This window comes from Salvelinus fontinalis, chromosome 24 (genome assembly GCF_029448725.1).
Source record: "Salvelinus fontinalis isolate EN_2023a chromosome 24, ASM2944872v1, whole genome shotgun sequence".
NCBI lineage: Eukaryota > Metazoa > Chordata > Actinopteri > Salmoniformes > Salmonidae > Salvelinus > Salvelinus fontinalis.
In genome coordinates, this window is record NC_074688.1 from 18934715 (window position 1) to 18962238 (window position 27524).

General features: G+C 42.1%; 2 protein-coding genes across 3 annotated transcripts; one reads left to right on the plus strand and one right to left on the minus strand.

Moving 5' to 3' along the window:
* The first annotated feature begins 12343 nt into the window (after positions 1-12343).
* LOC129822103 (uncharacterized) lies at positions 12344-17087 on the plus strand. 2 transcript variants are annotated; one of them, XM_055880057.1, is made up of 6 exons: positions 12344-12557; positions 13574-13669; positions 13846-13857; positions 15541-15678; positions 16114-16265; positions 16616-17087. In XM_055880057.1, the coding sequence occupies exons 2-6, from the start codon at positions 13582-13584 to the stop codon at positions 16838-16840; spliced, it is 615 nt and encodes a 204-aa protein (XP_055736032.1). In that variant the 5' UTR covers positions 12344-12557; positions 13574-13581; the 3' UTR covers positions 16841-17087. The 2 variants fall into 2 exon arrangements, with proteins under 2 accessions (XP_055736032.1, XP_055736031.1); XM_055880056.1 differs by lacking the exons at positions 12344-12557; positions 13574-13669 and having other exon boundaries at positions 13681-13857.
* Positions 17088-17213: 126 nt separating this feature from the next.
* Positions 17214-25562, minus strand: sdhdb (succinate dehydrogenase complex, subunit D, integral membrane protein b). Its single transcript, XM_055880058.1, has 4 exons — positions 25456-25562; positions 24378-24488; positions 21984-22134; positions 17214-18867 (listed from the first exon to the last, which is right to left on the minus strand). The coding sequence occupies exons 1-4, from the start codon at positions 25502-25504 to the stop codon at positions 18702-18704; spliced, it is 477 nt and encodes a 158-aa protein (XP_055736033.1). The 5' UTR covers positions 25505-25562; the 3' UTR covers positions 17214-18701.
* Positions 25563-27524: the final 1962 nt, after the last annotated feature.

Below are 27524 nucleotides of genomic sequence, written 5' to 3' on the forward strand. Positions count from 1 at the left end.
AGTTTGTAAATACAATTAAATTAATTATGAAATTGTGAAAACTCTTAACCTTCCACCATGAGGCCTCTAGGCCATTTGACTGCAGGAAAGGGCTATGATAAAGCAGCAGACCTCATTATTACAGTGTTGTTTCTAGACCAGGAAAGTCCAACAGAACAAACCGTCCAGTCATAATATTTGACATGCTCCAGCTCTGTATCCTTAGGCTGTTTTATTAATAAAACAACAACAGCTATTTGTGTCAGGGGATTTTCAGAGACATTGCTTATAATTTCCAGACAATGAATATGGAGCTTTTTAAAATTATTATTATGCTTTATGTGAACTGATATCCATCTTGGAGATCATGTTCCTCACTTTTTTTAAAGTTTCATCCAATTTTCTAAGATGCCTCAGGGACATTAAAGTTGATCCTATCCTTATTCTATTAAATATTTTGTATCTTTATTATAATACACTTTTATAATATTTTTCAGTATAGTGTTATTAAATATTGTCATGGCCATATTTGGCAGAACAATTACTGTATGTAACCATTTAAAACATTGCCATGACAAGAGTAATACCAAAGAGATTGGTGTAATACATGCCTGAGTGTTTTAAGAGTTGACCTCAATTGCACAGTGAAGTTCGAGAGAAGGGTACGTTTACGGTCATGAACCGTAAATGTTAACTTACAAAAACAAGAACTACGATTGTATGATAACTGACCCCTGAACGTGTCCCTCCGTTAGCCCCATGAAGCATGGCGCACAGCTGCTGTAAAACTTGCATCATTATTACATGTCATGTTACAGCTCAAACACATCCTCACTGGACAGATGTATGAAAAGATGGAGATTAACAAAAGACTTGTGGTTTCACTTTATTTGGTAATACTAACTAAAAGTAATTCAGTCATTTCAAAAAAGTCACATTATGGGATGCCTGGAACCTTAGACTCTAACCGGGCAAAAGTTATCAACATAAAGGAATTTACTGAATTTCTGTCCCCCCCTTTTTTACTGATCTTTTAAAGTAAAGTAAATCCATTGACATGGTAAAAATGTTTGATTATTTCACTTTGAATTCACCTTAGTTGACAAAAATTGATGTTGAACTGACGTCTGTGCCCATTGAGTGGCTTCTCTGGTATTATCACTTAAATGTAGGTTTAGTGTTATTTTCCCTGCAGTACGCTGAACTGTGAATTTACTGTGTTATATTACCCCCAATTTGAATGTTATTACAATCTGGAAGTTGTTAGCCAACCCAGTCGATAAAGCATGTGTTTTTAGAGTGGGTTTATGATTTTTTTTTTTTCTCCAGCTGTCCCTACATTTGAAAGTAAGTAATTGGTTAAATTAGCTAATTTCAGTACAGGACATTCCCATGACAAAAAAATCCTCCATGCACTCATAATATTGAACATACCCTCCAGCTCTATACACTGAAATTGTGGAATGAGGCTGTTTAAAAGCTATTTTTGACAGTATTATAGGGAATTTCCTGAGATATTTGTTTGTATTTCTCCATGTATCCATAATTATGTGTGTTTATGATGTTTTATCTTGAGAGATCATGGTCTTCATCTTCCCTTTCGAGCCAGGTCAGTGGTGGTCACCTTCTATGAACCTATCAGTTTGGAATGTTTATGTAACGGCAGTCCTCCTCCTCTTCAGAAGAGGAGGAGTATAGAGGGAACCAAGGCGCAGCGTAGTGAAAAGACATATTTATTTAACGAAAACACGAACTTGATGAAACTAACAAAAACAACAAACGGTGTAGACAGACCTAGACGACGTACTTACATAAAACAAGAAAAACGCACGAATAGGAACATAGGCTACACAAACCGAACAAACCGTAAACAGTCCCGGGTGGTGTACAGACACGGAAGACAATCACCCACAACGAACACTGTGACAACGCCTACCTAAATATGACTCTTAATTAGAGGAACGCCAAACACCTGCCTCTAATTAAGAGCCATACCAGGCAACCCAAAAACCAACACAGAAACAGAAAACATAGAATGCCCACCCAAACTCACGTCCTGACCAACTAACACATATAACAAACTAACAGAAAATAGGTCAGGAACGTGACATAACCCCCCCATAAGGTGCGAACTCCAGACGCACCAGCACAAAGTCTAGGGGAGGGTCTGGGTGGGCATCTGACCACGGTGGTGGCTCAGGCTCCGGGCGAGGTCCCCACCCCACCATAGTCAATCCCAGCCTCCATCTTCCCCTAAAAATGTCCACCCATATCTTACCCCCACAAAATCCTCTTAGTAACATCCATGACAGGGACAGCACCGGGACAGAGGGATAGATCAAGACAGTGGGATAGCACAAGACAGAGGGATAGATCAGAATATAGAGGTAGATCAGGATAGAGAGGGAGATAATGATAGAGGGGCAACTCCGGACTGAAAGGCAGCTCCGGACAGAGAGACAGCTCTGGACTGAGGGGCAGTTCTGGGTATATAGCCGTTTCTGGCTGAAGGGCAGCTCATGGCTGACGGCTCTCGACGCTCATGGCTGGCTGACGGCTCTCGACGCTCATGGCTGGCTGACGGCTCTCGACGCTCATGGCTGGCTGACGGCTCTCGACGCTCATGGCTGGCTGACGGCTCTCGACGCTCATGGCTGGCTGACGGCTCTCGACGCTCATGGCTGGCTGACGGCTCTCGACGCTCATGGCTGGCTGACGGCTCTCGACGCTCATGGCTGGCTGACGGCTCTCGACGCTCATGGCTGGCTGACGGCTCTCGACGCTCATGGCTGGCTGACGGCTCTCGACGCTCATGGCTGGCTGACGGCTCTCGACGCTCATGGCTGGCTGACGGCTCTCGACGCTCATGGCTGGCTGACGGCTCTCGACGCTCATGGCTGGCTGACGGCTCTCGACGCTCATGGCTGGCTGACGGCTCTCGACGCTCATGGCTGGCTGACGGCTCTCGACGCTCATGGCTGGCTGACGGCTCTCGACGCTCATGGCTGGCTGACGGCTCTCGACGCTCATGGCTGGCTGACGGCTCTCGACGCTCATGGCTGGCTGACGGCTCTCGACGCTCATGGCTGGCTGACGGCTCTCGACGCTCATGGCTGGCTGACGGCTCTCGACGCTCATGGCTGGCTGACGGCTCTCGACGCTCATGGCTGGCTGACGGCTCTCGACGCTCATGGCTGGCTGACGGCTCTCGACGCTCATGGCTGGCTGACGGCTCTCGACGCTCATGGCTGGCTGACGGCTCTCGACGCTCATGGCTGGCTGACGGCTCTCGACGCTCATGGCTGGCTGACGGCTCTCGACGCTCATGGCAGGCTGACGGCTCTCGACGCTCATGGCTGGCTGACGGCTCTCGACGCTCATGGCTGGCTGACGGCTCTCGACGCTCATGGCTGGCTGACGGCTCTCGACGCTCATGGCTGGCTGACGGCTCTCGACGCTCATGGCTGGCTGACCGCTCTCGACGCTCATGGCAGGCTGACGGCTCTCGACGCTCATGGCAGGCTGACGGCTCTCGACGCTCATGGCTGGCTGACGGCTCTCGACGCTCATGGCTGGCTGACGGCTCTCGACGCTCATGGCTGGCTGACGGCTCTCGACGCTCATGGCAGGCTGGCGGCTCTCGACGCTCATGGCAGGCTGGCGGCTCTGGCCGCTCATGGCTCGCTGGCGGCTCTGGCCGATCCTGTCTGGTTGGCGGCTCTGGCCGATCCTGTCTGGTTGGCGGCTCTGGCCGATCCTGTCTGGTTGGCGGCTCTGGCAGATCCTGTCTGGTTGGCGGCTCTGGCAGATCCTGTCTGGTTGGCGGCTCTGGCAGATCCTGTCTGGTTGGCGGCTCTGGCCGATCCTGTCTGGTTGGCGGCTCTGGCCGATCCTGTCTGGTTGGCGGCTCTGGCGGATCCTGTCTGGCGGGCGGCTCTGGCGGATCCTGTCTGGCGGGCGGCTCTGGCGGATCCTGTCTGGCGGGCGGCTCTGGCGGATCCTGTCTGGCGGGCGGCTCTGGCGGATCCTGTCTGGCGGGCGGCTCTGGCGGATCCTGTCTGGCGGGCGGCTCTGGCGGATCCTGTCTGGCGGGCGGCTCTGGCGGCTCCTGTCTGGCGGATGGCTCTGTAGGCTCATGGCAGACGGGCGGCTTTGCAGGCTCATGGCAGACGGATGGCTCAGACGGCGCTGGGGAGACGGATGGCTCAGACGGCGCTGGGGAGACGGATGGCTCAGACGGCGCTGGGGAGACGGATGGCTCAGATGGCGCTGGGGAGACGGATGGCTCTGGCCGGATAAGGCGCACTGTAGACCTGGTGCGTGGTGCCGGAACTGGAGGCACCAGGCTAAGGACACGCACCTTCATGCTAGTGCGGGGAGCAGGGACAGGGCACACTGGACTCTCAAAGCCCACTCTATACCTGGTGCGTGGTACCGGCACTGGTGGCACCGGGCTGAGGGCAAGCACATCAGGATTAGTAGGAGGAGAAGAAACAGTGTGTACAGGGCTCTGGAGACGCACAGGAGGCTTAGTGCATGGTGCCGGAACTGGAGGCACCGAACTGGATACACGCACTACAGGGAGAGTGCGTGGAGGAGGAACAGGGCTCAGGAGACGCACTGGTAGCCTAGTGCGTAGTGTAGGCACTGTAGGTACTAGGCTGGGGCGGGGAGGTGGCGCCGGTAATACCGGACCATGGAGGCGTACTGGCTCTCTTGAGCATTGAGCCTGCCCAACCTTACCTGGTTGAATGCTCCCGGTCGCCCGACCAGTGCGGGGAGGTGGAATAACCCGCACCGGCCTATGTAGGCGAACCGGGGAAACCATGCATAAGGCAGGTGCCATGTATGCCGGCCCGAGGAGACGCACTGGAGACCAGACGCGTTGAGCCGGCCTCATGACACCTGGCTCAATACCCAATCTAGCCCTACCAGTGCGGGGAGGTGGAATAACCCGCACTGGGCTATGCACTCCTACAGGAGACACCGTGCGCTCTACTGCTTAACACGGCGCCTGCCCGTACTCCCGCTCTCCACGGTAAGCCGGGGAAGTGGGCGCAGGTCTCCTACCTGCCCTTGGCCCACTACCTCTTAGGCCCACTACCTCTTAGGCCCACTACCTCTTAGGCCCACTACCTCTTAGTCCCCCCCCAAGAAATTTTTGTGTGTTACTCACGGGCTTTTTGGGCTTCCGTGCAAGACGAGTTCCCTCATAACTCCGGTTCCTCTCTCTCTTTTCCTCCACTCTCCGAGCTGCCTCCAGCTGTTCCCATGGACGGTGATTCACTTTAGCCCATGGTCCTTCTCCGTTAAATATTTGCTCCCAACTCCACAAGTCCTGTATACTTCCCCTTTGCTCCAAATTACGCTGCTTGGTTCTGGATTCTTGGTGGGTGATTCTGTAACGGCAGTCCTCCTCCTCTTCATCTTCGGAAGAGGAGGAGTATAGAGGGAACCAAGGCGCAGCGTAGTGAAAAGACATATTTATTTAACGAAAACACGAACTTGATTAAACTAACAAAAACAACAAACGGTGTAGACAGACCTAGATGACTTACTTACATAAAACAAGAAAAACGCACGAATAGGAACATAGGCTACACAAACCGAACAAACCGTAAACAGTCCCGCGTGGTGTACAGACACGGAAGACAATCACCCACAACGAACAACGAACACTGTGACAACGCCTACCTAAATATGACTCTTAATTAGAGGAACGCCAAACACCTGCCTCTAATTAAGAGCCATACCAGGCAACCCAAAACCAACACAGAAACAGAAAACATAGAATGCCCACCCAAACTCACGTCCTGACCAACTAACACATATAACAAACTAACAGAAAATAGGTCAGGAACGTGACAGTTTAGTCTAACTCTCGAGACTTTCCTCATTTAGCCAATAAGACGTTTCTTATATACAGCATGGAAACATATTCTTTTGGTCTTCCAAGATTGGATGGTCGCTGAACAAGCTCCTCCCTGTTAATCCTTGTTAATTGTAATGTCATTTAATGCCGTGTAGAGAAGTAAAATGTCTGGAGATAACACACCACAGATTTCTAATGACCTGTTCATGACGGATAATCCTAAACCAACGGGACGATAGCACCTATCATATCTCTTGTTATATGCGGGTGAAACTGTCTGAATTGAAACAGTCCCTCTGACGTACAGTGGCAAGAAAAAGTATGTGAACCCTTTGGAATTACCTGGATTTCTGCATAAATTGGTCATCAAATTTGATCTGAATCTGAGTCACAATGATAGACAAACATAGTGTGCTTAAACTAATAACACACAAAGTATTGTATTTTTCTTGTCTATATTGAATACATAATTTAAACATTCACAGTATAGGTTGGGAAAAGTATGTGAACCCCTAGGCTAATGACTTCTCCAAAAGCTAATTGGAGTTAGGAGTCAGCTAATCTGGAGTCCAATCAATGAGACGAGATTGGAGATGTTGGTTAGAGCTGCCTTGCCCTATAAAAAACATTCACAAAATTTAAGTTTGCTATTCACAAGAAGCATTGCCTGATGTGAACCATTCCTCGAACAAAAGAGATCTCAGAATACCTAAGATTAAGAATTGTTGACTTGCATAAAGCTGGAAAGGGTTACAAAAGTATCTCTAAAAGCCTTTTTGTTCATCAGTCCATGGAAAGACAAATTGTCTATAAATGGAGAAAGTTCAGCACTGTTGCTACTCTCCCTAGGAGTGGCTGTCCTGCAAAGATGACTGCAAGAGCACAGTGCAGAATGCTCAATGAGGGTAAGAAGAATCCTAGTGTCAGCTAAAGATTTACAGAAATCTCTGGAATGTGCTAACATCTCTGACGAGTCTACGATACGTGAAACACTAAACAAGAATGGTGTTCATGGGAGGACACCACGGAAGAAGCCACTGCTGTCCAAAAAAAACATTGCTGCATGTTTGAAGTTCGCAAATGAGCATCTGGATGTTTCACAGGGCTACTGGAAAAATATTCTGTGGACAGATGAAACTACAGTTGAGTTGTTTGGAAGGAACACACAACACTATGTGTGGAGAAAAAAAGGCACAGCACTTCAACATCAAAACCTCATCCCAACTGTAAAGTATGGTGGAGGGAGCGTCGTGGTTTGGGTCTGCTTTGCTGCCTAAGGGCCTGGACAGCTTGCTATCATCGACGGAAAAATGAATTCCCAAGTTTGTCAAGATATTTTTCAGGAGAATGTTAGGCTATCTGTCCGCGTATTGAAGCTCAACAGAAGTTAAGTGATGCAACAGGACAATGACCCAAAACACAGAAGTAAATTAACAACAGAATGGCTTCAACAGAAGAAAATACGCCTTCTGGAGTGGTCCTCCTGACCATTGTGCAGGTCTGATCCGCAACTACAGAAAATGTTTGGTTGAGGTTATTGCTGCCAAAGGAGGGTCAACCAGTTATTAAATCCAAGGGTTCACATACTTAAAAAAAATATATATATTTACACGGGGTGTTCAATAAAGACATGAAACCATATAATTGTTTGTGTTTTATTAGTTTAAGCAGACTGTTTGTCTATTGTTGTGACCTAGATGAAGATCAGATCAAATTTTATGACCAATTTATGCAGAAATCCAGGCATTTCCAAAGGGTTCACAGAACCTTTTTAGCCAGTAGCCTGTAGCTGGAACGATAAACCGAACATTACAATCACTTATCACAGGCATTTTGCTGTTATCATTCATTATGATAATTTGCCTATACTTGAGAAATGTGAAATTAAAAAGTTAGCCGATATGGGTGGTTGTTAATGGGACATCTGATGACTACAACCATCAAATTAGTAGTATTCGTTTAAATTATAATTTTAAACTGTGGTCATATTATTTATAAACTTATCGTTCTAGTTATCATTATCGCATGATATGGATGGGTCACCAATTACATTCAGCCGTGGGCCGATGGGGTGGAACATAGTTATAAATAATTTGTACACTGCAAATTGACTGCAAGAATCCCAAACAGATATATTTGACAAAAACAGAACACTTCAGACCTTTATTACATTGGGATACGATCACATATGCCTCCATGTATGCGTGGGAATACTTGGGAGCTGATTTCCTGGTGATTTTAGTTGAGAGAATTTTTTTTCTTAATTTGGCCTATTGGGGAACCCTGACCTACAGTATTACAAATACTTCCAGATACTTGAGCTGTGCTTGATTAATTTTAGCCAGTACAACGGAACCAATAGCATAGTACCCAAAGTGCAAACGGTTAAATCAAGCACACATTTGACATGTGTATTTGACCCAGGTCTGAATTGAAATGCTCTCTGCATTTCCGATCATCTAACATCCAAAAGTGTTATTTTTGTACAATAAGTACAGTGTCCTTTCAGCAGTGTGTGGTCTAAAGCTGAGAGCTATTTCCTAATCATTTCAGTTACTGTACATTTTCTTATGTCCAGTGGCGTCACTCTTGTCCCCATGGACATTCATCAAAAATACTAAATATGCAATGCTGCAGATGCAGAGCTCATTAATTTCAGCATGTTTTCTTTCTGACTCTACTCACATCCTCTCACAGTGAGGCCAAACTATACCATAGCCTGCCTGTGTCATCAGTTACTGCAATGTCCCACTTAAATTGAACCAAACTGTCTGTTTGTCAAAACGAGGAGAAATGCTTTGACAAACTTGACAGGGAAATAATTCGTAGGCGAGCATGTTAAAGTGGTTAATGCAATAACTGGTGTAGGTAGATAAACCATTTCCCCTCATGTCACCCCATCTCTGACTTTATGAGCGCTGATTTATACAGTCTAGGCACAGATGAAAAGGGAAACCATATATGGGACATGAATGTGAAACCGCTCAATGTTATATCATCATAAATGCAAAGATAAACCAGGGGTTTTCGACAAACTTTAAGTAATGTTGAATTCCTGACCATAGGTTGAATGCAAGTTAGTGGAATATTGCAATTTGAGTTAACCCTCTTTTCCCTGGATTTAGGATGAGCTGTGCTATTTCAATCAACTGACTATCATGGTTTCCTACTATTATAATGACTTTTTATGAAGTATTAGTTCTCAAACAAACATATTTTCATATCTTCTCAATTTCACCTTGAAGTCGGTACACATGTTTGATGATAAATCATATGATGAGTGTACTGTGCATTGAGTTTTGATAATACATGTTCACAAGACAGCAAACCCTCTACAGTATTTAGCATGTAAGAAATATTTAATAGTTACAAACTAACTATAATTGGCATTTTGGTCAATACCACAGACATGTCTGTAAGAGATCAATTATGTAAATGTATTAGTGTGGTGTTTATGCCATACTAAATTGACAGCCTTGGGACTACAGATTTGAGTTGATCAGTTATGCTAATTATGTTCTCACCAAAAAACTAAATATAGAATAAAGTTTCCTTTTGTATTCATGGCCATTATCCTAACAGGAAGCAACTTGATCATAACCTCAATCTGTTTCATTTAAAATTGGGTACAAATTACACCATGCTTTCAAAACAAATGTGCCTTGTTTGGAAAACATATTTTCTTTTATATACAGTACCAGTCAAAAGTTTGGACACACCTACTCATTCATGGGTTTTTCTTAATTTTCAACTATTTTCTACATTGTAGAATAATAATGAAGACATCAAAACTATGAAATAACACATGTGGAATCACATAAGTGTTTAACACAAAAGTGTTAAACAAATCAAAATATATTTGAGATTCTTCAAAGTAGCCACCCTTTGCCTTGATGACAGGTCTGCACACTCTTGGCATTCTCTCAACCAGCTTCATGAGGTAGTCACCTGGAATGCATTTTAATTAACAGGTGTGCCTTGTTAAAAGTACATTTGTGGAATTTCTTTCCTTCTTAATGCGTTTGAGCCAATCAGTTGTGTTATAACAAGGTAGTGGTGGTATACAGAAAATAGTCCTATTTGGTAAAAGACCAAGTCCATTTTTTATTTTTTTAAATTTAACCATGCAAGTCAGTTAAGAAAAAAATCTTATTTACAATGACGGCCTACACCGGCCAAACCCAGACGACGTTGGGCCAATTGTGCGCCGCCCTACGGTACTCCCAACACTTGGGAGCCCCGAGTGTGATATTATGGCAAGAGCAGCTCAAATAAGCAAAAAGAAACGAGAGTCCATCATCACTTTAAGACATGAAGGTCAGTCAATGCGGAAAATGTCAAGAACTTTGAAAGTTTCTTCAAGTGCAGTTGCAAAAACCATCAAGCGCTATGATGAAACTGACTCTCATGAGGACCGCCACAGGAAAGGAAGACCCAGAGTTACCTCTGCTGCAGAGGATGAATTCATTAGAGTTCACTGCACCTCAGATTGCAGTGCAAATAAATGCTTCACAGAGTTCAAGTAACAGACATCTCCACATCAACTGTTCAGAGGAGACTGCGTGAATCAGGGCTTCATGGTCGAATTGCTGCAAAGAAACCACTACTAAAGGACACCAATAATAAGAAGAGAATTGCTTGGGCCAAGAAACACAAGCAATGGACATTAGACCGGTGGAAATCTGTCCTTTGGTCTGATGAGTCCAAATTTTACATATTTGGTTCCAACCGCCATGTCTTTGTGAGACACAGAGTAGGTGAATGGATGATCTCGGCATGTGTCGTTCCCAAGTGAAGCATGGAGGAGGAGGTGTGATGGTACTTTGCTGGTGACACTGTGATTTACACTTAACAAGCATGGCTACCACAGCATTCTGCAGCAATACCCCATCCTATCTGGTTTGCACTTAGTCCCACTATCATTTGTTTTTCAACAGGACAATGACCCAACACACTGCCAGGCTGTATAAGGGCTATTTGACCAAGAAGGAGAGTGATGGAGTGCTGCATCAGATGACCTGGCCACCACAATCACCTGACCTCAACCCAATTGAGATGGTTCGGGATGAGTTGGACCGCAGAGTGAAGGAAAAACAGCCAACAAGTGCTCGGCATATGTGGGAACTCCTTCAAGACTGTTGGAAAAGCATTCCTCGTGAAGCTGGTTGAGAGAATGCCAAGAATGTGCAAAGCTGTCATCAAGACAAAGGGTGGCTACTTTGAAGAATCTCTAATATAAAATATTTTATTGAACACTTTTTTGGTTACTACATGATTCCATATGTGTTATCTCATAGTAGTTTTGATGTCTTCACTAGTAAAAAATAAATAAAAACCTTTGAGTGAATAGGTGTGTTCAAACTTTTGACTGGTACTGTATATATATCCATTGATTCTTGAAGAATATAACTTTTATAAATGCCTCATGAGTTTAGTTCAATTGTCACACTCCATGAGAACCAAAAATATAAGCTTGTTTCCCCCCAATGTTTGTAAACATTGTAAATGTAAACAAACCCTGTATAGCCTCATAACATAGTTAAACATATAATTTTGATATCATGGATAATCAGTCCTTGCATTCATAGCTATGTCTATTAATCTGAGAGGGGTTACATTTATCCAGGCCCATCCCTCAGTTTTTTACCAAAACAGAGGCGGGGTGACTGTTTTCTTATTATTTAATTTGATGATTTGCCCTTCAAACAGTTGCATATTATCAAGATATCAAAGTGTCACCAACAAAAAGGTAAACAATAGGCCTATAGCAAATGCCGCATATGGCATTAATTTTTCACATGTAAATAGCACTTTTCAGTAGTGCTCAAAGAATGCCATTCTTTGAGCGCAGCATCGAATCGATGAGCCCAGCATCGAATCAATGAGCCCAATCAGTTCTCCATGACAACAAAATCCTAAACAACTGAGTAGGGCTGGCTAATAAATCCTTAGTTTTGGGGTTATGCTCAGGTAAAACAATTTGGCTAATCTATACTTCCATATTTCCAAGTCCTATTCTTGAAGTTCAAGGGGTGTAATATTTATTGGAATCACTGGAATTCTGATAGACTTTGGTAAAGATATAAGATATAATTTAATCATATTATTATTATATGTAGTAGAAAGCGATGGGTTAGAAGGAGCCTACATAACCAACTCATAAAGTAAAATTTAACATCCATATATGGCCAGCTATATAAACTTGAACATTGATTTATCTAGCAATATGTTGTTAAATTGGTAACTTACATTTCTAAAAGTTACTGAATGTAATCAGATTACGTTACTGAGTTTGGGTCATCCCAAAGTCGCGTTACTGATTAGTTACTAGTTACCTGTCCAAAATTGATATGGACACTACTTTAACGATGTCATCATATTCCCAAACGTTTATAGTTGAAGTTAGAGAAACAGTCATTAGCCCCCTTTCTACTTTTTGCGTTACAAAATTTGGGAGGCGCATAGTGTTGTGGTGCTCGATTTGGCCTCTGCAAGCCTTCGGAGGCGCCGCGATTACATCACAGCCTCATTTGTTTAAAGCATAAATTGGGTTTAGCAACAATGCGACCGAGTGTCGGAGGTGCCACACATGAATAGGCTACATCTGTCGGTACAAAATATCTCTGGGAAGATTAGAAACAGATTTAATAAACTTTTCTAAGTTCAAGGCATGACTGAATAGCCTACAGAAGGCGATATTTCCGAGGTAAGATATCTTTAAGAATACTGTAGAATCTAAATGGTTGAAACCACTTCCTGGTTGTGCCCTCCCTACCAGGCATTTATGCCGCATTCAAAACAACTGATAACGAGGAAAAATACGAGGTCAAATCACGACTTTAGTGAGCTTCATATCTGAGCGCTAAAAAGAGGCCAGAGTTCCCGAGTAGGAATTTCGAGTTGGATGACTGTTTCAAATCGATTTCAGAGTTTTGAGCTCCCAGTTGTTTTGAACACGGCATTAAACACGTGTGGAACAAAACACACATGTAGCCCGAGAGTAGGCCAATTGGGTAGTTTTATTAAGACGATTTACATTGATTCAACGATAATGACAATAATATGAGTGTATGATAAACATGTTGGGTTCTGTTTACTGAATTGGCAGCGTTTCCTATCACTAAAAGTAGGGCTATGTGTATGATCGGATGACTGTCTGCCAATGGATCTTGAGGATGGATCAAAGATGATAGCTCTAGTGTCCTTGCAATATGGGATCATTGGGACATCCTTACCTCATTTGAAGTTTTCCTTTAAAATTGTTACGGTAAATGTAGGGTTTAGGGTAGGGACGTCCCAATGATCCCGGATAGCGCAAACTGTAGTCCTGGAATGGCGATTACAGTGTACAAAACATTAGGAACACCTTCCTGATATTGAGGTTCATTTCTCATCTGGTCAGTCTATGTAAAGAAAAGGGAAGGTTTTCCTCAGTGCAGCTCGATTCATAGCATAATCAAGTGAAATGTCTCCCTCTGGTGTTTGAAAGAAAATCCCACATCTGCATTGGTATGACAGAGGCTATTCTAATTACTAGTGTTTTATTAAATGTAAATTATATAAGCTATATTATAGTATTTTAAAAGGCTACTTGAGTAGGTTTTTTAACTAGCCTACGTATAGATCTATATATATGAAGGGCACATGGCCAGTGAGTGGATAAATACATGTTTGACAATATTTGTCATAAATATAGGCCTCATAACATATTTTTGCCTCTAGTGACGTTCATGTTTGATTCTGAGAAGATGGCAAGCAGCTCCGAATTTAAGTGTGTTGAGTTTGCGGTAGTAGACAAGGAGGACATCTTTTTTCAAGGTAAAGTGGTGCTTTAAAAGGTTGACTGAATTTTGTTTTTTAAATCCACATGTGTAAACTACCATTTAAAAAAAGAATGTGAATAATGTTCAAAGCTTTGTCAGAGATGTCACCCTCTGCTCCTTGTGTCTTTGTGTTTTCTTCATGTTATCTGTGTGGACTGATTCCCTGTGAAGTCGAACATGGAGGTAATATACATTTCTAACAATTACGATTACAAGTTATGTAGATGTGGCTCATCTTACCTAGACCATGTGCTATTTAGTTCCAGCTGAAAACATAGAATGTTAAAGTAACTGTCCAGTGAAAATCTCACATTCTGTTAGCTCATACCCAAATAATGTTGTTGACTCATGCTATACTCGTGTTTGTGGCCAAGGCATAAATTGGAGAAAAAACACTTCAAAAACCACACCTCAAACTTGTATCTCAAACAGAACATTTAAAAAATGCCTTCTATTTCCTCATAGAGGATGATGCCATCAGAGATGCTGTATATAATGACGAGATGGTCTTGTCTCCGCCCTAACAATGGGAGTCATTGTCCTAAAGGCGGCAAGGCAGGCGGTCTGCTTACTGGTCTGCTTATCGCTGTATTCCCACGTGGACAGATTTTGACGGGAGTGGATCCTTTCGCTTAGCCTCTTCCTCTCTGATGTCATCCTCCTGAGGACCGGTATATGCCCATACCATTCTGTTGTTGGTGTACGCTCACACCATTCCAACACAGATAAATTGCTTTTTAATATACTTTAAATCGTTTTTCTTTCCAATAATATTAATATTATATATTAAATATTAATTTATTATTAATTAACTCGTATTGTAATTAATTATAGGTCATATTTCATATAAATCTGAAAACACTGGACAGTTACTTTAAAACATGTACACTGAACACCTTAATATTGAGATGCACCCCCATTTTGCCCTCAGAACAGCCTACAAGGTGTCGAAAGCGTTCCACAGGGATGCTGACTCCAATGCTTCCCACAGTTGTGTCGAGTCGGCTGGATGTCTTTTGCAGTTCTTGACACAAACCGGTGCGCCTGGCACCTATTACCATACCCCGTTCAAAGCCACTTAAATCGTTTGTCTTGCCCATTCACCCACTGAATGGCATACATACACAATCCATGTCTCAATTGTCTTAAGGCTTAAAAATCCTTCTTTAACCTGTCTCCTCCCCTTCATCTACACTGATTTGAAGTTGATTTAACAAGTGACATCAATAAGGGGTCATACTGGATTCACCTGGTCAGTATGTTTTGTATACTCTGTGTGTTAGAGCCGATTTGGACATATTTGTATAAAAGACTGAACATACTGAGCTCCATGTACATTTGTGTAAATATATTAATGTATATGATGAAATATTAGGTACGTACCTTTATGATTTATATTTACCTGATTGAGATATATTCATTTGTTGTTAGTGTAACTCAGTTTTTGGCCCCCCCTCTTGCCCATTCATTGTACTGTGTTAAGTGTGTTAGTATAAAGGCAGGAAGTTGGGCCTTCGGGGGAAGGAGTCCTTGCTAGATGCGGGAGCGGTATATTTTTTTGACCATACAGACAGGTCATATTATGTATTTACCATATCAAGTAATCTATGCTTTAAGTTGATTGGAGAATCATTTTTTTGTTAGATATAAGAAGAATAAACATTTTTGTTGCACCATATCCCTGGATGTCATTGAATGTTTGGCCGTTTGGAAACCTTGAGTGTGGACTGTATGCGTACGAAACAAACCCGCTTCAGGCTTGGGCAGTGGCTATGGTAAAGAGGAAAGGAAGCCACTACACTGTGTATATCACACTGTCAAATGTTTTTTGTTTGTTGTGTTCACACATTCCCTCCTCTTCTGCAGATTTAGAGTCGGATGATTTTAAAAAGGAGAATAATAAATGCTTCCAAAAAATGATCCAAATCAAGAACAACCGATTCCTGGTTGTAGATGAAGACGTTCTCACGTTTAAAGAGCGGAATAAGGAGCAATGCAAAGCAGGTAAATGTACCTAGAGAACCCAATTTGCTGGGGTTAAAGTTATCCATCACTGTGAAGGATTTCTGTCATATGGAATTGGCATCTCACGGTTTAATACATGTACAAAATGATGAGAGTGAAGTCTTGAATCTCGCTCATTTCAAATCTGCAGCGTTGCTCGTGGCAACTTCATTTCGCTGAGTCTACCTCTAAGTTTAAGTCATGAGATTGTTTTGGGGCTTTAACCCCTGAATCTGTGTCCAGTAAACCGGCCCTCAACGTATAATACAGAGATTAGGCTACTGATGCGCTTGCTGCATATCACAACCCCATGCATCAGGGAAGATCATGTGACATCCTTATGACAAAAACGTGCAAAAGTACTTTACGCATATTGCTGCAAGACATATTTCCCTCTGTTGGATGCATATTTTTTTCTTGTTATCTGCTTTCTAGATGATTGCCGGTTCAATATCCAAGTATATAGAAACAATGACATTGACAAGCCCAGAGGAAGTGCTGTTATTCTCTCTGTGACATCACCTTGTAAGCAAACGTATATGGTGTGCTGCAAGAATGGGGACCAAGGAGTTTCTGCTAAACCACTGGTAAGCATACATTTTGAAATGAAGTGCTTACATCTACGTTACATTTAACGTATGGCTTAATTTCACATTTTACAGCTGAACTTCCCACAAAGCAATGGACACCCTCTGTACAGTCTCTGTAGCCTTAGTTTGGGTTGACAACTGGGTTGGGTTCAGCAGTTGTTCAAGAAAAACAAAAATCGGTGTTCTCCTTATGAGATAAGATCAGGAAGTACATTCCCACTTCATAGTTTCTCCCTACTGAACACAACCCAGGTGTGATCATTACTGTACCTTCATACCAGCTGTTCGCACAAACAAACTTCACATTGACAAGACAAAGGTAACCCCCTCCCTCTATTTTCCCCCAGGAGCAACCTTTGCCTGACCAAATTGGCAGCTCACAACATGAGGCTGTGTTCTTCATGGAACTAATTCCTGGTACATCTCAGTACAGATTTGAGTCATCACTGTTGTCTAGGTCATATTTGAGCTTTGAGGCTGGACCAGATGCAGAGCTCATGAAGTTAGTTCTCAGGGAGGTGCCTGAGGATTGTGTGGATGAGAACTGTAGTATGCGCTTACTGGCATGTTGAGTTTATGGTACTTTTGTTAAGCCACTGTAAATACTCAGTGTTTATTGAATAGAAAGTTATTTTTCAGTGGGATGGTTTATAAAATGTTTTTTTTTTAATGCTTAAATACCCATTATAGAGTAGTAGTATAAACTTAAGTTTGATTGCTTAGTCATTCTGACCAGTTATCAGACACGGTTTCTACCTGTGTGTAGTCTACCGTCCTCTGTATATGCTCTGTATTAAACTGATTTAATACATAATCAAATCCATATCCACATTTATTCTGAAAAGGCTAAAGGTGCATTTTTCTTCCCAAGCTAATTTGTGAGTAACAATCTAAACGGATTGGTGATGTATAAATCAACAGGCACTAATAAACAGACAACACAGCTGAATTTCCAAAGCCATTTAAGCTTTTAGACATTTGAGTAATATGAGAACAAAGACATACCTTCATCTTTCTTAGATATTTAACAAGGCCAACTCTTACTTTTCTGCCAACACTCCCAACAGAACCAGAACAAAAACAAACCTCTGCCATTTTGACCAAGTGCATGCGCCCGCTGTTGACTTCATTTAATATTTGATGCTAGCTGTACTCAACTTGACGCTTAGCAGCTGTTCATACATACACACACTTGATCAGAAATGAAAAGTGAAATTCCTGCCAACAAGATTGTACTATGCTAAATACTCAAGCAAGAGTATGATGCCAGGCACAGCTGAGAAAGTAAATTATGCACATTACAAAACCAGGATAGTGTCATTGGATAATTATTTAAAACACGGCCTGGTACAGGAGGAAGTGCAATGGTGTACAGATCAGTATGGCTACTCTTCTACATGCTCCTGGGATGTGCTCAGTGAGGTGAAACGTTCAGAACATTGCAGTTAGACATTTAATGAATAGAGCTGTGGTGATGCCCAATTCCACATGACAAATCATATCAGTTATACGACATGCATATCTCAATGTTCTATAACATTGCACCCTTTCTGAACAGACCCCTGAAGTCCAGAACAGTATGGCTATGGGGTTTAAATACTGCCAGTGCTCACATCCATTTGCTCATGTCAATCAAACCAGACCAGCAAGGTCAAACAGACTAAATGTGTGGCACTAAGCTGACTACAATGGTCTTGAAGGGCACTAGCTGGTATTTACAGACTGGTGACAGACAAAACATACCACAATCATCCCACAAATAAGAATGCAACGCCTACATAATAAATTAAGTTAGTACAGAAGAGATGAGAAGTCATTTGCCATACTGGATCTGAAATTCAGGTCAAATATGTAAATCACTGTGGATACTTCCCCAGATAATAAGCAATACACAAGTGTTTGGAATATTAGCAGTTTGATAACAGGCGTGCACTCAGTGAGAGGAAGCTAGAAATGCATTGAATAAACCTGACAATTCCCTATTCTATCTACATAAGATCATCACATCTGTTCTACAAAATGCATTTCTATCTAAGCGTTGTGAAAAATTGCACCCTCCTTAACAGGCCCCAGGTAAAAGTTAACCGTATAACATTTAACCAACTGCAGTATGCGTGTTTGGTAGGGGTCAGGGACTACTTATTTAGTTTAGTCCACATAAATCAATAGAAGATTATTAACATGCCAAAAACAGACCTGTTGATGCCCAACACAAAACCTCCAGAACTTACAAACATGCAACAAAAAAAGTTCAACCCCCCCAAAATAAATCCTGACTCAACATGATTTACGACACTTGTGAATCACTGGTAATATTGTGAAATTATATATTTATAAAAATGTACATATAATCCCTTGAATGTTCACAATCATACCAGAACAAGACGGCTGATATCCCAGTGCCCACGCCACCCATCCCAAGCCTCAATCCAATCATTTGCTCCATAAGAGGGCCACCGCTTTGCAAATGCCTACATCGTTGTAGTTGAAGTAGCAGAGACCGGCAAAGGTGACAGTCGACAACAGGAAGAGGCCTGCGTTGGCCATCTTGATCTTCGGTTCTCCGTGAACGTAGTCCGTTAAGACTTGTCCAAGCCCCCTGAAGAGAGAAGACAATACAAGAAATGTATGAGACGGCTTAAAACCACAATATTACGTAATCACTGGCAACAAAAAAAGGAATAATAGGTGGGTAAACTATAACCGTGGTGAGCAAAGTAACGCTCCATATACCTTCAATGTATTTTTGCGCAAAAGGTGGGTAAACGCTAAGGCAAAATAGAAGTGGCTAAACAGCGTTAACCAATGTTCCCCTAAATTTTTTGGGGCACTGAGCTTATTTCAGGTCTGATTGCAAACTTGAACGTGTTTACTGTGAACACAGATGCTGTAGCTGCTTTAATTTACATTTAGCGGTGGCCAAGTAGGCTACTGTGACTATTTGATCATAATGTGGGCCTACCAGCGTGGCCTACCATCAAAACAATGTATGAAAATGCATCCCATAACATTTTAACATTGAAATAGCGGTTCTATCACTCAGCCTACAGTAGCAGCCAATGTGTGATGTTCAATGTAGGCCTATATTCCATGAGACCGTTGAAAAAAACATGCAGGGCTTGACATGAACCTTTTTTATCCACTTGTCCGTCAGATAAGTGACTGAAAATGTTTTGTTTGATGCAAGAAACCACTTTATAGATAAAATGCATTATTATTATTCCCATAGCATTATTTTAGAGAATCAGACAAATTATTCTACCCTCTGCCTACTTAGCTTATTCAAGCCTGTTTTCAAATACAACAATGCCCCTTTAAGACAAAAAAAGCTTATCTGACTCGTTTTTCAAATATGTCTAGAGTTTTGTGCTCTTGTAGGAAGCAATCACTCCCCTATTGCTGATTATCTATAACTGGGATAACTCACTAACTAGCAAAGGATATGAACAAAATGTGCACATGTGGCTACATGCATCTCTCGCTCTGATCTCAAAACAAGCACATCTACTCACGACCGCTCATGTTGTAAACACAGTCCATTTCAAAGTAAATGGCGCAGATCCATATATGGCAATGGGCTATTTGCATATAGTCCTACTGCAGCTCTAATTGTTTATGCCGCACCGGTCTGTGTAGAGTATGGGCTGAGTAGTGGTGTCAATGCAATAGAATCTAACACCGATGTGTTCTGTATACAACAATCTCTTGCATAGTTGCTTTTGTTTCGGTATGTTGCATTGAAAGTGGCTAATATTGCATTGATTCTATCACAATTGCCACAGTAAAAGGAAACATTGATAGTGTTAACAGGGAAAACTCTAGAACAGTGGTCACCAACCTTTTCTCAGTCAAGATCACTGAGTCAAACTGCAAGATGAGATCGACCGCAGAGATTTAAAAAAAACCTGACTTAAAAAACGTAAGCCTATGCAACATTAACCAATTAAAAAGAGTACTGTAGCAATGAGGTTTGTGCAGTAAGCGATCACCACATGGGCTTTTCTTGAATTGCTCTGCCAATGCATTGTTCTTCGGTCATTTAATGTATTTTTATATAAAAACATTTGAGGTAGGCTATATAGTCACACAGGTAATTGATCAATTGTTGTAATACTTGAGGAACAGCTGCGTGAGAATACATTTGAAATGTTTTGCTTATTTTAATTATCCTGGGCTGATGGTACCTGCATCTGATGGTCAGTCTCAGTGGAGGAAAAGAGCAGCAGACTGAAGGTCTGCCTCTCAACATCCCTTCGCTCTCCCTTTCCTCCACTGACCAAAGGTATGTCTTCCAGCTGAGTCCTAACTTCATAGTCATTATGAGACAAAGTCCTGACTTCATAATCTTTGGCTTCCCCAGGGTAATGTTTTGCAGAGGGAAGTGGACAAATGCATAATCTGAATGACTGAAGACCCACCAAGGAGCCACCAAGTCCTTGAGGAACACACCAATAGCTCAAGGAACCAGCATGCGACCTTAGTTAGGCTATTCTTTGTTTAGACTACAGAGTGGGGTGTCTTGTCCTGTTTATGTAGCCCATGTGAAATGGCTAGCGAGTTAGCGGTGCGCGCTAGTAGCGTTCAATCAATGACGCCGCTCTGAGACCTAGAAGTAGTCGTTTCCCCTGCTCTGTAAGGGCTGCGGCTTTTGTGGAGCGACAGGTAACGATGCTTTGTGGGTGACTGTTGTAGATGTATTCAGAGGGTCCCAGGTTTGAGCTCAGGGCAGGGCAAGGAGAGGGACGGAAGCAACACCATTACATTGAGAACAAACTGAACTGGAAGCATTAAGGCATGAGAAATGGTGAAATCCTTGAAAGATGCCTAAAGAGATAAGCCAATGTACAAAGCAGTGGCCTTGGAGGACAGAGCTTCGTAGGCGTACTCATAGTGTTCCTCAGTTAACTGGACAATGGTGCTATTTGATGACTCCAGTTCAAATAGTGGCACTCAAACATTAGCCTTAGCAAGTAAGGCAAAGTTAAATAGTACTGAGCGCAGTTTTAAAAATTGCTTCATTATAGTCCAAGGCACTTAACAAAAGTAGCACAAATGGAAAAGCCACTGTGTATTACACATGACTAGCATTCTTAAGTGTAATCTTGATGTTTAAAAAAAATTATCATATGAGTGTGCATTTCAACTCCTCAGTGACAAGTTGGCAACACGTTTGACAACTGGAAATTAGCTGGTTTTCATTAGAGGGACATGCCTTGAGGATATCCAAGTACCCAAAACGAAAAACCAAGGGGTATTAACACCACCCATGACTAGGATTTGTACTTTAAACCTGCCTTTTATTTAGTCAGTGGTCTAGCAATGGCATAGTGCTCCAGGGAGACATTTAGCCCACCTCTTCAAAAATCTAAAAGCTCTCGTAAATGAAATTAAAATAAATGCTAAGAACAAAACTGTTTTTGCATGAGCAGAAATGTAGTGGACATAAACTTGGTTGGTTATCCCAACCACTTGCCTACTCTATTCTATTCACCATTGTCCTTCATAAAAGCTTCCGACTGTAGTCGCAACACAAGTCATTTTCTGTAGCTGAAAAACTATGGTCTGAGCTTATTCGGAACACGTACAACAATTTTAGTCCGGAAAGGATCGTTTGTGGAAATATGAAAGTAAAAATATTTAACCAGAATAAGGAAGTGAGACCACTGGCCAGTGCCCTTTAAACCAATGAACAATTTGAGGGGAAACTCATCTTACCAGTGGCCATGCAGGGTGAGGGCGGCAGCCAGCGAGTAGTCAACAGCAGGTCCGGGGAAGTAATAGGCAGCAGGCCCCATTGCCAGCAGCAGTACGCTCACCACACGCTCTCCTGTCCAATGCAGGGAGGCAGCTTTGGACCCAGAGCCGGCTGCAAAAGGGCAAATAACAAAACATTCAATCATACATCCACATGCATAACTAACCTCTTGTGTAGAGAGGGGGTAATCATTTAAAGACTCATCATTGAAAACAGTGTATTTACATGTATTTTTTAACCCTTTAGCCAGATAGAGATTTATAGTTGGCCTGACATGTTTTTAGCACATAGAAGCAATTACGTTTGTCTATTAGCCTATGGATTTTTGTTATTGCGTTTAACAATTATCCCAGTCAGTTCATAACTGAGGTTTATATCTTTGAGAACATGCTCCAGTGGAGGCTGCTGAGGGGAGGACGGCTCATAATAACGGCCACAACGGCGCAAATGGAATGGCATCAAACACGTATTTGATACCATTCCACTGATTCCGCTCCAACCATTACCGCGAGCCCGTCTTCCCCAATTAAGATGCCACCAACCTCCTGTGGCCCGCTATCATAAGTTGTTGCTTAGGTTCTCAAGATTCATGCTTCCCTAGATATCACAGTTCAAACATCATGCCATGTGTTGTGAGAAAATAATCAAAATTGAGCTCGGGTATATCCTGTTTCCATTGATTATCCTTGACGTTTCTACAACTTCATTGGAGTCCACCTGTGGTAAATTCAATTGATTGGACATGATTTGGAAAGGCACACACCTGTCTAGATAAGGTCCCATAGTTGACAGTGCATGTCAGAGAAACCAAGCCATGAGGTCAAAGAAATTGTCCGTAGAGCTCTGAGACAGGATTGTGTCAAGGCAAAGATCTGGGGAAGGTTACCAAAACAATTCTGCTGCATTGCAGGTCTCCAAGAACACGGAGGCCTCCATCATTCTTAAATGGAAGAAGTTTGGAACCACCAAGACTCCTCCTAGAGCTAGCCTTTCGGCCAAACTGAGCAATCCGGAGAGAAGAAGAACAAATAAGAATTAGTTCTTGACTGACTTGCCTAGTTAAATCAAAATAAAAAAGGGCCTTGGTCAGGGAGGTGACCAAGAACCAAATGGTCACTTTGACAGAGTTCCTCAGTCGAGATGGGAGAACCTTCCAGAAAGACACCCATCTCTGCAGAACTCCACCAATCAGGCCTTTATGGTAGAGTGGCCATGACAGCCAGCTTGGAATTTGACAAAAGGCACCTAAAGGACTCTGACCATGAGAAACAAGATTCTCTGGATGAGATTCTCTTTGGCCTGAATGCCAAGCGTCACGTCTGGAGGAAACCAGGCTCCACTCATCACCTGGCCAATACTATCCCTACGGTGAAGCATGGTGGTGGCAGCATCATGGTGTGGGGATGTTTTTCAGCTGCAGGGACTGGGAACCTAGTCAAGATCGAGGGAAAAATGAACAGAATAGTACACAGAGATCCTTGATGAAAACCTGCTCCAGAGAGCTCAGGACCTCAGACTGGGGGAAGGTTCACCTTCCAACAGGACAACGATCCTAAGCACACAGCCAAGACAACACAGGAGTGGCTTTGGGACAAGTCTCTGAATGTCCTTGAGTGGCCCAGCCAGAGCCCGGAAATCTCTGGAGACCTGAAAATAGCTATTCAGCGACGGTCCCTATCCAACCTGACAGAGCTTGGGAGGATCTGCAGAGAATGATGGGAGAAACTACCCAAATACAGGTGTGCCAAGCTTTTAGCGTCATTCCCAAGAAGACTTGAGGCTGTAATCACTGCCAAAGGTGCTTCAACAAAGTGCTGAGTAAAGGGTCTGAAAACTTATGTAAATGTTTTATCCATTTGCAAAAATATATTAGCCTGTTTTTGCTTTGCCATTATGGGATATTGTGTGTCGATTGATGCGGGAGGGGGGGGGAAACGATTTAATACATTTTAGAATAAGGCTATAACGTAACAAAATGTGGAAAAAGTAAAGGGGTCTGAATACTTAACGAATGGACTGTATGTACCAAACACACAAACAACATGTCAGTGGGGACATCACTAACCGGCTCCCTGACAATAAATGACTTAACCCCCTCTCTCAAATCCTTCTTGCATGAGACAGCTCAGTATACAAGAGACAGCAAAAAAATTACTTGAATCCCCTTAGGTGTAGGGCTGTAGGCTCTAATACTTATAATATAGGCCTACCACTATCACCTTACATAAGTATCCTAGCCTGAACATTGATTACTTTAAGAAGTCACAAAAATCACAAACATACTATTATTAATCTTTGAGTGCTACAGGCAAACTTTAGGCTATCGGCAAAGCTCTTATATCGTGGAAACAAACCATAGAGAGATGAGGATCCATGAATCCTAGCAGTCAACGGGTAAGGACAGTCCTGGTCCTTTTGCTGTGCAACCAGGGGTCGAGAGAGGAGAGAGCTACGATAAAACAGAGCTGTGGGGAGAAGACAAGAAATCAGTGTCATGAGCAATTTTTCAACTAAATCACAATATTTACTGTTCAATTATAAGTAGGCTATAAAATAAGGCAAAGCAACAAAAACTAATAAAGCTTAGGCTACACTGTAATGTAGACAGTTGTTCACACATGGCTTGGTTCCAAAATGTGAATATTATTACACATAGGCCTTTATAAATCAGAGGAGGCGTCTTTCTTTCCTCAAACTGCAAGGAGTATCATGAATACACCATTCCATTATTGTGGTTGTCAGCAATCACAGGTAGCCTATCTGGTTTATACATTTTTTTGTGGTAACTTGTTTGTGTGAATTGTGTGTCTTGGTAGTTGTTAAAAGTAGTATAAGTACAACTAGAGGTCACATATGGTAATGGCAGATATTCGAGGAACTGAAGTTTTGGCAGCCAAAGACCATATACTGTAGGAGTATGGATGAATTGGATTCATGCCACATTATGTGGGATTGATAGGGGAAGAATAGCCTAACATGTATATAGAATATTTTGAAAAGTGATAGATTACGTTGATTATGTTGAGATGGCCTTAATTCCTAACAAGCATGAGGCCTAAAACTGATACAAAGAGTTTAGAATCGAGGTTGATCATTTTAGTTGCTCAGGCTATTTTACGAGATGCGTAAACAGATTTGATTCAATGTAGTGACGCCAATAATTTACGTCAGTGACAGCTCGTGCAGGAAGCCTAGCGGTTAAGATATTTGGGCCAGTAACCAAAAGACCCCGAGCCGACTAGGTGAAGTCACTATGAATTTGAAAAGTCGTACGTTGCTCATCCATCAGCTAACAATACGTTAGCTTGCTAGCTACTAGCACATTACAATATGTAACGTTACTTTTGGCAACAATCTGTAATTCTCAAGAACAACAATATGAAATACACACAAATGTGTAATTAACATACAGTTACACACAAAGACACTTACGTTTGACACCTCTGTGACAGACAGAACTTATCCTGACGATGGCCGCCATGACAATTAACCAACCAAGGTCACACAACTTACCCGGATGTAGTTGCTGTTTTGTCCACTGCTGATCAGGGGTATATAGGCACTGGGTGATAGTCGACTGTGGATGCTTTTTCATGTTATTCTCATGTGCCACACAAACTACATTTTAACGCAAACAATGATGCAATGTTTGATTGATCTTGGTTTAATAGGCTATTTCCAATAATAAAGTATAAGAAACATACATCAATTTTGAGCAAACGTTAGGGACAATGTTGATCTGCAAAAATAGAAGACTGCACATTGCAATATGTTACCGAATGTATTATAACAATTTCGGTAAAAGGGATGGGGCTAGAGACATTTAATCACTCTCAAATTCATAGACAGAGATATGGTAGCAAGGACTGACCATCCATGATTTCAAAGGTATAGTTTTAACTATGTTTTGAGGCTATACCGTGTTTGATTACATTTACTTCGTTTACAAACATTGGAGTGAAACAAGCTCATATTTTGGGTTCTGATGGGGTACAACAGTTGAACTAAGCTCATGAGGCATTTATAAATTACATTCTTAAAAAATCTATGGGTACACCGCAGTACATCATTAAATTATAAATAAAAAAATGGATACAGCAACTGCAGATTACCCTTTTAATCTGAATAGATAGCAGTGATTATATTAAAGGGATAGTTCACCCAAATTAATCAATGACATATTGGTTTCCTTACAATTTAAACAGTCTATGGACAAGGTACGACAGCAATCAATGCTTTGGTTTTGTTTACCTGGCTACTGTTTCAATAAAAATAAAAGTAAAGCATTTGTGGCACAACTCCAATGGAAGTCAATGGTACCTATTTTTGCATTTCTGTCCTTCATATCCAAATTTACATTTACATTTAAGTCATTTAGCAGACGCTCTTATCCAGAGCGACTTACAAATTGGTGCATTCACCTTATGACATCCAATCATCTATAAGTGACTTCATTGAGTTACACAATCCATTTTGAGATACTTTAGGTTGGTGCGTGAAAATTCAGTGGTGTAAATACTTAACTAAAAATACTTTAAAGTACTACTTAAGAAGTTTTTTGGGGTATCTGTATTTTACTTTATTATTTATATTTTTGACTACTTTTACTTCATTACATTCCCAAAGGAAAAAATGTCATTTTTATTACGCCCATACATTTTCCCTGACACCCAAAAGTACTTGTTACATTTTGAATGCTTAGCAGGACAGGAAAATGGTCCAATTCATGCACTTATCGAGAGAACATCCCTGGTCATCCCTACCGCCTCTGATCTGGCGGACTCACTAAACACACATGCTTCGTTTGTAAAATAAGATCTGAGTGTTGTAGTATGTTCTTGGCTTACGTAAATAAATAAAAAACAAGAAAATGGTGCTATTTGGTTTGCTTAATATAAGGAATTTGATACTTAAGTATATTTAGAACTAAATACTTTAAACACCTCCCAACATTTGGGAACGCTAAGCCTTCCATGTTTGACGGATGCATAAAAACATCCCCCACCTCAGACAAACTGATATCTCGTTTATATGACTCTTTTCAATCGGTTAGCACACCCTCTACAGAGGCCATCAAGGCAAAATGGGAGGAAGAACTAGGGACTGACATTTCGATGGCAGACTGGGAAGATAGCTTGAAGTATATCCACACCTGCTCCATTAACTCCAGACATCGGCTCATACAATTCAAGGTATTACACAGATTACACTATTCCAAAACCAAACTGCATAGGATATTTCCTGATACATCCCCTTTGTGTGATAAATGTCAGGCTGCACAGGGTACACTTCTCCACTGCTTTGCCCTATGCTCTAGCTTGCATGGTTACTGGTGTGGAATTTTTAGGATCCTCTCTGAAGTTCTGGAGACTTCAATTGACCCAGACCCGCTTCTGATAATCCTGGGAGTGTCTGATTCCCTAATCGGACTAACCAACCCCCAAAAACAACTCATCTCTTACAGTCTCATTTCGGCAAAAAAACTAATCTTGTTGTTCTGG